Below are 10180 nucleotides of genomic sequence, written 5' to 3' on the forward strand. Positions count from 1 at the left end.
ATCTTCGTTTTTCTCTTTGAAAGAAAGAAAAGAGAGAAAAAAAGAGAGAAAAAAAAAAGAAAAGTCTGTGGACTTCCGTACGAAGCGTCAGGTGTGAATGATACGACAGATGATCGATAAATCTTATTCATTTCGCTGTAATAAAGGGCAATACGTACAAATGATTTATAAAGGCATATAGGATATGGAATTTTTTCTTTCACTTATTTTTTACTTTTCAACTTAGTTATACCCGTTGGATGACATAGAATATCCACGGAGGAACTTCGTGCTCAACTAAAACAATTTGCGCTAAGTGTGATTCGTGAATTTTTATTGTTATTTTTATTTATTTATTATTTTTCTTGTTTTTCCTTTTTTTTTCTTTTCTTTTATAATGACAGAATTAGAAAGGCATAATTTGTGCTAAGTGTTATTCCTGAATTTTCATTGTTATTTTTATTTATTTATTATTTTTCTTGTTTTCTTTTCTTTTCTTTTATAATGACATAACTGGAAAGACAGAATTTCAAACTTACCGATTTATTATTTCGTAACGAGTTTACGAAGGATATACGGTAAATGTTTTTCTTTTTTTGTTTTTCTTTTGTTCTCTTTTCCTTTCCTTTGCCAAATCTTCCAATTTTCTCTGATGCGAAAAATACTGATGCCTGACAATTTAGAAAGCATAGAGATAGTCTGTAGTATCTCTTCGTTTGCCATGATCAATCGTTCACATTTCGAGAGTCGTGATCGTGCGATCAAGCGTCTCGCGTCCTATAGAGAAAATTGTGATCTGATCTAAAAAAAAAAAAGTAATCACAACTTCACGGTTTTGATCAGAATGACGAAAAATGTTAGAACCGATTTTGATCCGAGTACTAAATCAATGTGAAATAATCAGTGTACTTCAATGAGCTTGTATATATTTTTGAACTGAAATGAAAATATTTTCGATCGAAAATAAAATCGAGAATATGTGTACGATAATCATTCGAAATATCTGACAAAATTGTAAATTGTAATAATGACGGTCATCATCATCATCATTATCATCATGTGTTCTATCTTACGTAAGTAATTCTATGATCAAAGATTAATACGAAAAACTTATTGAAATAATGATAAATATTAAGATGTTTTATTAATTCGATACATATTGTTGGAAGTCGTTAATTAAATATCATTTATCAATCCTTCGTCTTCTTCCAAGTTACGTAATAAAGTAAAGTACGACATTGCAGTACTTAATACCTTAAATTAATAATCTTGTTATTCGAAAAATAGTTAAATACAATTCAGCGATATCGTCGTCAGGAATGGATTATTAATTACCCCCATAAACGTTTCGAGAGATAAGGGAAAGAAGCCACCGGCTGTAATGTAACAGGGTCGTTTGGCTCGTAACATCATCATCATAAGGCCCATTTTAATCTTCTTATAGGGCTCATGGGATAATGTCTGCCAATTAGCATTGTAAGCTGCATCACCGACCGCACGACTTTCGATGATTACCTCATTGCCAGCGAACGTTGTGACAAATAATTGAAAGAAACACCCGTAAATGTGTGAGAAGAATAGATACTGACGTCTTGTAATGCCATTGGACTTTAAATTGGAAGAAAATTAATCGTTAACGAAATCTAGATCGATCATTGTCAAATTGGATTTCATTTTCTTTCTATTTTTTTTCTTCTTCTCCTTTTTTTTTTCTTTTCGATAAGCTTTCGAGAATGTGTATACCATAAAAAGTTGAAATCCTGCGACGCAAAGCATTATACTGGACATCAACAATTGGAACAACGTGGCCGTCGTGAATATCCTTTCCAATTCGTCGACATAATCAAAAAGTGTACGATGATGTTCAACGCATCTTTTAAATTCTCGAAAAGTTTTTAATGCGTCATCGTCCAAGGAAATATATTCGTTCTTCCTGGAATACAATATGCTATTGTCGAACAATGTTTCCAAACGATGTTGCAAAATCCTGAATTGTCCAGCCAACGTTAGATTCAACAGGCATAGAAAATTATCGAAAGAACAGAAACAAAATCCTGAATGTATCAATGCGATAATCTGCGAAATGATACGTCTAGAAAAATAATTATATCGTATTGTATTCTAATTGATTAACCCTAGTTGAGACTAGTAAGGATGGATGTTGAACATTAAACAGATCAACTTTGAGCTAGATTTGAAATAATTTGCGCTAAGTATAATTTATGGAATATTTTCTTTTTTTTTCTTTATTTTTTTCTTTTTTATATAATCACAGAATTTGAAATGTGCTTTCAAATCTATCGATTTATTTATTTCGTTCGAGGCTTCAAAGGATATACGGTATTCGTTTTTTTTTCGGAATCAAAATTGTTCATTTTTTATAATTGACGGTCGCTCAAAGTGCCTGTAAATTGTGACACATCCCCAAGTAAACAATATTGAAATTATTTTGAGATCTGTGCGCAACTAGGGTTATATATTTGCAAAACTAATATTGTCACCTCCATTGCAAATGCCCATTCGAAATATGGCGACAAATGTATGTCTGCTCCCCCTAACCAGATGTCGAAGGGTAAGATTCTGTCGCTCTCATTTTTTCCTATATTTTCTGTAAAGAGAAAATTAATTTTTCTTTTTTCTTGTTCTTTAACCTTTTTTCTTTTTTATTTATTTTTTTTCTTTTTTTTTTTGTTCTTTTTTTTCGAGCGGAACGACGAAGTGCGAGAGAAACTTTTTAATCGACGCGTAGACCATAATCAAAATCATTTGACGATTGCTTGAATTCAAGTAAGTTGAAACAAAAAAAAATAGGAAAAGAAAGAAAAAAAAGCAGATCAATATATATATATATATAAATGACTTCATGATGTGTTCCTTTTTTGTTTTCTTTTTTTGTTCTTTTTTCCTTTTTTTTCTCTTCTTTTTTTTTTATTACACATTTTATTCAAAACACCCTTGGCATTTCTCATTTGTACCAACGAATGTAAATGTCATTAAGAGTTTAACACACTTAAATTATTTGACAATTAATAGTAATACTCATAGTAGTTGTAATATACCTATTACAGGGATTAATGCATAAGTAAATACTGTGTTTTGTACGCAACACGTGAAACAACAAATCAAAATCGATCCCTTCTTATTAACGACATTTAATATCTTTTCATCGTATTCGTCGTACTCCTTGAACCAAAAACTTTCCTCAGTGTATCTAATTAATTTGATAATGTCTTTACGATTAGGCAGAAATACGATAAATTTCAATAGAACCACTAACATTGGTATTGTACTGCAAGCGGTATACATGAGTTCCTGTCAAAAAAAAATTTCCATGATCCAGATATAATGTGGATGAAGAAAATAGGTGGGGGGAGGAGGAGGGGAGGGAAAGGAAACAAAAAACAAAAAGGAACAACAAACGAATAAATCAAACAAATTAGAAAGAAACGTAAAAAATAGTAAGACTCACGTAGAAATCATTGAGGCTAACGTAAAAATCATATGCCTCGATCCAGAAGCCCATCCCAATTGCAACGATGGTGTAATTGAAAAGTATATTGAGTAAACGTTCCTCGTTAATCGTATCAGCCGACCAAAAGCCAATGATTTTCATTAAAAACCTTGCTATATTGACTGATAAAAATTTCATTTTATTCATCGTTCTATTGTCTTACGCGATACTGAAAATGCAAAAATATCGTTCCAAGTTTTTCCAATTTCTAAATAAACAATTATTAATTTACAAACGAGTTATAATAGACAGCGAAAAACAATGATCTTTCTTTATCGTTACCTTTGAACGTTCAAAGAAAATGAAAGACTATATACAAAGACGTTTACTTTTAAATAGAAAATTTTTTCTAAGTTTCTAACGACGTTTCTCTTACTTTAGAATTTTTATAAATAACTTCTAAATCGTTTACTCTCTTTTTTTTCTTCTTTTGCTCTTTTCTTATTTCTTCTTTCACTTTCTTTTTTTTCCTTTTTTTAATAAAATAACATCCGGGAAAAGAATTCATTAAACGTAATGATACGTTTCTTTTGTTACAAGCATGAATGATAAGCGGTTTGTTACATCGAAACGGAAAAAAGAAAAAGATAAAAGAAAAGAAAAGAAAGGAAAGAAGAAAATCATACAACGCAAGAGTATAGTTATACGAATGATATTATACATAAATCATTAGGACTTTTCGACGATATTAGAAATTGTGAACTAAGAAAATAGTCGATATTGAATTATAGATTATGAAGAAAAATTACTTGCGAATAATCGTGGGATTGTCAGATCAAAAGAATAACGATAACGGTCTCTAGCCGTAAAATTATGAGAGGAAGAGGAGGAGGAAGAGGAGGAGAAGAAGGAGAAAGATCGTAACATGGAATGGCTATCGTAGAACGAAATACAAGAGAATAGATAGAACAGAGGAAACCTGAAATCATCATTCATACAAGAGAATATAATGAAAGGTAAGAAAATAATGATTGTTCCGATATATATTAAAGTTGAATGAAAATGTAAAATCTTAAGGGGAGGGAGGAAAAAAAAATAATCTTAAAATAAGTCGTAATATTAATCTATTATACATTTCTATATATATTAATTTTTGTGAATATTTTCTCTCTTTTCTTTTTTCCATTTTCACATTTTCTTCGATAGAAAAATTCAATCGTTTTCGTCATCGAATGTTCTCAACAACGTGAAGTAAGAAGCTGCTGTCTTCAAGACCTACAAAGAAAATCAAGGAAAAGAATAAAATAACGTAAGTAAGAGAAAGAAAAAAAGAAAGAAAAACAAAAAAAAGTAAAAAAGAAAAAGAAAAGAAAGAAAAAGTACGTAAGTTTTCAATCTCTTATAAATTTCCATGAGTTTGTTATTAATATTGTTATTATTATTATTATCGTTATAATATTAATTTTATTGTTACCGCCATACATGTTTCGAGGGAGACAGGAAAAAATCCGCCTGCAGTTATGCAACAAGGTTTTTGTGCTCGGATCATAATCATTATAAGACTTCCACTTATGTTGGTAAAAATTTCTGAAGGGAGGAAGGCCCAATTTGCGGCGTAAGCGCCATCGCTTATAGCTTGACTGGCAATCAATACCTCATTTGCTGTCAAAGTTATTGCAAAGAGTTGGAAGAAGCATCCGTTGGTATGAGCGACAAATATCATCCTCCTTATCAATGTTCCTTGTGACTATTGATCGTGAACATATAATTAAATATGTATTATTATTATTATTATTATTATTCATTAATGTGATTATTATTATTTCAATTCGTGCAATTGATTTATTTTTCTTTTTTTTTTTTAATTTTGCTTACCAAGAACATTTGAAATCCAGCTACGCAAAGCATCACGCTTGATATTAACAATTGGCACAACATCGTGTGAGTAAATATATTTTCCAATTTATCAATATAATTAATCAATTCATTGTGCCTCTTAATGCAATCATTTAATCTTTCGTTATTCAACGTTATGACAGTTTTCAATGATACGTTAACGCCCCAATCAAAAATCGTCTCGAGCTTGTGCTGTAGTATTTTGAATTGACCGGCGGCGTGCATGCTTAAGAGGCATAAAAAATTATCGAAACAGGCAAAACAAACGGCGGTGTGTATCAGGGCGAGAGTCTGCGAAATGAAATATCTCTGGAAAAAAATCAATTTGAAATATCGATGGATATTAATTATTATTGGGAGAAATTTATAAAGTGACAACGATTGAAAATCTTCTGAATCAACAGTCGAAGCTTAATGCGATTAAAGATAAGTGGAAAGAGAAAAAAAATGGAAAAAGGAAAGAAGAAGAAGAAGAAAATAAATAGAAAAAGAAAATAAACAAAAACCGAGAAGATATCATAGAAAATTTACCTATTATCGGTGTCAGGGTATAAGTAACAGCGGTTCCTTGAACAAAAAACGTGAAGGAACACATCAAAAGTATTCCCTTATTATCGATCTCATTTGATATCTTTTGACCAAAATCATCGTATTCCCGATACCAAAAGTTTTCTTGAGTATATTTTATCAAGTTCATCATTTTCATACGGTGTAACATAAATATCGATATTCTAAGCAATACTATTATCACTGGCATTATACTGCAGGCAGTATAAGTGATTGCCTGTAAGAATATATTACGAGGATCGTTTAGAAATTTTGTTCGTACGTTCATTCAAGAATGAACTTTTCTTTTTGGATTAATGATACATGTTTTTTTCTTTTTTATTTTTTCCTACTTCTTCTTCCTCTTCTTCTTTATACTCACGTAAAAATCACCCCAACTATAATAAACGTCGAGAGACACGATAACCAAAGAAGTTGTTACTGCCATCAACGTGTAAAATAATATACCGTCGAATATCCATTTTTCTTTAGAGCTTTCGGGATACCAGAAACCGACGGTTTTTATAAGAAACCGTGCTATCTTTATTGAAAAATACTTTGACGATTTACTTGCCATAATCAATCGTTCGTTCGGAACGTCTCGTTTCTATGTATCAATGAAATTACTGATAGGGTATAATAACGATAAACTAATGATAGATTAGTAGACGTGTCGAATTTGACATCTCTTTGATACTACTACGATCACTTTTGCATTCTATTACGGTCATTGATGCACGTCAAACGTTTAAAGAATATATTATAAAACGAATAGAGGAATAATAAATTCAAATTTCTTTTGATATCATAATCTAAAGAAATCCTCCCTACCCTTGTTCAACAATCGTGCGTGCAACATTTTTCATACTTCTAAGATTATCTTCGTTTTTCTCTTTGAAAGAAAGAAAAGGAAAAAAAAAAGAGAGAAAAAAGAAAGAAAAGTCTGTGGACTTCCGTACGAAGCGTCAGGTGTGAATGATACGACAGATGATCGATAAATCTTATTCATTTCGCTGTAATAAAGGGCAATACGTACAAATGATTTATAAAGTCATATAGGATATGGAATTTTTTCTATCACTTATTTTTTACTTTTCAACTTAGTTATACCCGTTGGATGACATAGAATATCCACGGAGGAACTTCGTACTCAACTAAAACAATTTGCGCTAAGTGTGATTCGTGAATTTTCATTATTATTTTTATTTATTTATTATTTTCCTTGTTTTTTTTTTCTTTTCTTTTTTTTTTTTTCTTTGTTTTCTTTTATAACGACATAATTGGAAAGGCAGAATTTCAAACTTACCGATTTATTATTTCGTAACGAGGTTACGAAGGATATACGGTAATTGTTTTTCTTTTTTTTTTTTTGTATTTTTTTTTATTTCGTGTAGAAATTATTCATTCTATGAATAAATGGCGGCTGTTCAAAGAGTACGAAATGCACGTAGCGCATCCTCAAGTGGACGAATTGAAATTATTTTTTGTTATGCACGACTATTGATTAACGAAGGAAAAAAAATAATAGAAGAAAAAATATCGGCAATACGACGAATTTGATTTTAAATAGAATAAAGTAAGTAAGTTTGATTCATCTATATTATTATTATTATTATTATTATTATTATTATTATTATTATTATTATTATTATTATTATTATTATTATTATTATTATTATAATTCTTTTCCTTTGCTTTTGGCTTTTTAAAATTTTTATTTTATACTTACTGTCAGATTTCTGTTCTTCGTGCGTGTCGATTAGTAAGTTAGTGTAATGTCATTCGTAAAATCCTGTTTCTTCTTTTCACTTTATAAATGCACGTGTATATCAATGTACAAAAAAGAGAGAGATAGACAGAGAAAGAGAAAGAGAGAAAGAAAGAGAGAGAGAGAGAGAGAGAGAGAGAAAGAGAGAAAGAGAAAGAATAATCTTTATAATCGAGAGGAGCGATTTTTGAAATTTTATTGCCGCTTCAACAGCTAGATATACACAGAGATACGCGTCTCTGGACGTGAAAGAATAGGCACGACGCATCACCGAAACTTAGTGTCGATAATAACATTTTTTTTGTTTTCTTATCTTTATCTTTTCTTCTTCTTCTTCCTATTTTTATTTTTTTATTTTGTTATGATTTTTTTTTTTTTTTTCATCTCTTTCATCCCTTTACACGCTATACGCACGAACATATACGACAAACGTTGAAAATAATTTCGCGTTTGTTATCAATTTACTTACATTGTTCGGCTTAATTATAGGCTTACATTTTTTTATTCGTTTGTTGGTTGTTTTTTTTCTCTCTTCTTTTTTTTTTGTTTTCTTTTGTTCTTCGTCAATGTTATATTTTTTAATTATTTATTATTATTATTATTATTATTATTATTATTATTATTATTATTATTATTATTATTATTATTATTATTATTATTTTAATTATTTTCTTTCTTTTTACAATACGAGTAAAACGATAAGAAGTGAGAAGGGGTATGACTGGGTTGAGGCAGGGGTAGGTGGAGACAGAGAGGAAAGGAACACAGAGAAAGAGAGAGAGAGAAAGAGAGAGAGGGTAAGTCGCGTTTAGAGGTATATCGACACATTTGATAACACATTGCTTTTGGTATATACACACTTCTTGATACAATGCTAAAACATTTATCAATTTCATTTTGCAAACATTTCCTTACCTAATATGTTTCTATTATTTCATTGTTATTTGGATAACGCTGTTTATCCATATAACACGTACACATAAAAATAAGAAAATATTTAAAGGAAACTTTGGCGTGCTTTCGTCTGTGTTTGTATCTGTATATATATGTGTGTGTGTGTGTGTGTGTGTGTGTGCTTACGTGCATTCGTGAGATTTTGTATGCATGTGTGTGTGTGTGTGTGTGTGCTTACGTGCATTCGTGAGATTTTGTATGCATGTGTGTGTGTGTGTGTGTGTGCTTACGTGCATTCGTGAGATTTTGTATGCATGTGTGTGTGTGTGTGTGTGTGTGCGTGTGTGTATGTGTATGTGCGCGCGTGTAATTACAGTTAAAAAATATTCTTTCTTTTCGACGGTGACTTTAAAAGTCTTTCAAGGACGCCACGAATTTATTTAACTACAATATCTCTTATATAGTTTCATTTTTGTTTCTTTTTTTTTCTCTCCCTATGTGCGATAAAACATTATATTTATTTAATCTTTAAATCCCTCGAAGAAATTTTTATCCTCTACGTAGCAAAAATTGCTTAGGATTTGAATTTTTTTTTCTTTTCTCTTTTTTTTCTTTTTTCTCTTTTTTTTTTTTTTTTTTTTCTTTTTCTTTTTTTTTTTTTTTTTTTTATACGAAGCGTGCCCTAACAGAAGCACGTGTTCGTGTGAATCGAACGTAAAGAAAATAGAAGAAGTAGAAGAAGAAGAAAAAAAGAAAAAAAATAAAAAAAAGAAAAAAAAAAAGAGAGAAAATATTTTCCATTTAAACCTGGTTTAAATCTAATCAAAACGTTCTTTATTCCTGGACGTTCGACGATCGACAAAAATAGAAGAGAAAAGAAAGAAAACAAATGTTTGAAAAAATTTAATCTATTTTTTCTTCTTCAAGAGTAAGAGAATAAGAGATAGAGAGAGAGAGAGAGAGAGAGAGAGAGAGAGAGAGAGAGAGAAAGAGAGAGAGAGAGAGAGAGAGCTATTCAATTAAAAAATATAAAAAGATTTTGTTAAAAACATTAACGATAGGATCTATCATCTTCTTTCGATTTCAAAGCAAATATAATAAATCGTAATAAAAGTTAATATAACAAATCATAAATGAAACTATATTAATTCGTTCGAATGAGATAGACGTAGAAAAAAAGAAAACAACAAAATAATTCGTACGTTTTAAAAATTGCCATCTAATAAAAAGCGTAAAATTTGTAAAGATCCGACACAAGCTAAAACTAATACAGCGTATTGTACAATGTTTTAAAGCGTGTTCTCGATATTATAACGTACTCTTTGCAAAAGGCATTACGTAATTACACAATCGTAGAATAATAACTAATTAATTCTCTTCATGTCGATCACTCATTCGTCTTAATTCATTCACATCATTCGAATTCGCTACTTTTATCTTCTTTATTTTTTCTTCTTTCTTTTTCTTTTTTCTTTTTTCGAGCTTGGCTTAGATTTATGGACACGCATACATACACACACACACATACATTTCTTAATATTTAAATGCATATTTACATATTCATATATAATATATATATATATTTGTTTATAATGTAAGAATATATAATTATATAATATATAATATATACCATATATATATATATA

At 30.0% G+C, this 10180-nt stretch overlaps 2 protein-coding genes across 2 annotated transcripts; both read right to left on the reverse strand.

Moving 5' to 3' along the window:
* Positions 1-1155: 1155 nt before the first annotated feature.
* On the reverse strand, positions 1156-3637 carry LOC118444327 (odorant receptor Or2-like). The gene is made up of 6 exons (XM_085661100.1): positions 3449-3637; positions 3024-3291; positions 2481-2587; positions 1705-2055; positions 1315-1587; positions 1156-1233 (listed from the first exon to the last, which is right to left on the reverse strand). Exons 1-6 carry the CDS (start codon positions 3635-3637, stop codon positions 1156-1158), a joined length of 1266 nt encoding a protein of 421 aa, XP_085517226.1.
* A 1005-nt stretch (positions 3638-4642) lies between these two features.
* Positions 4643-6449, reverse strand: LOC118444292 (odorant receptor 13a-like). Its single transcript, XM_085661101.1, has 5 exons — positions 6255-6449; positions 5886-6110; positions 5306-5617; positions 4905-5177; positions 4643-4705 (listed from the first exon to the last, which is right to left on the reverse strand). Exons 1-5 carry the CDS (start codon positions 6447-6449, stop codon positions 4643-4645), a joined length of 1068 nt encoding a protein of 355 aa, XP_085517227.1.
* Positions 6450-10180: the final 3731 nt, after the last annotated feature.

The sequence above is a fragment of the Vespa mandarinia genome, chromosome 13 (genome assembly GCF_050613455.1).
Source record: "Vespa mandarinia isolate Hongniang chromosome 13, ASM5061345v1, whole genome shotgun sequence".
Taxonomy (NCBI): domain Eukaryota; kingdom Metazoa; phylum Arthropoda; class Insecta; order Hymenoptera; family Vespidae; genus Vespa; species Vespa mandarinia.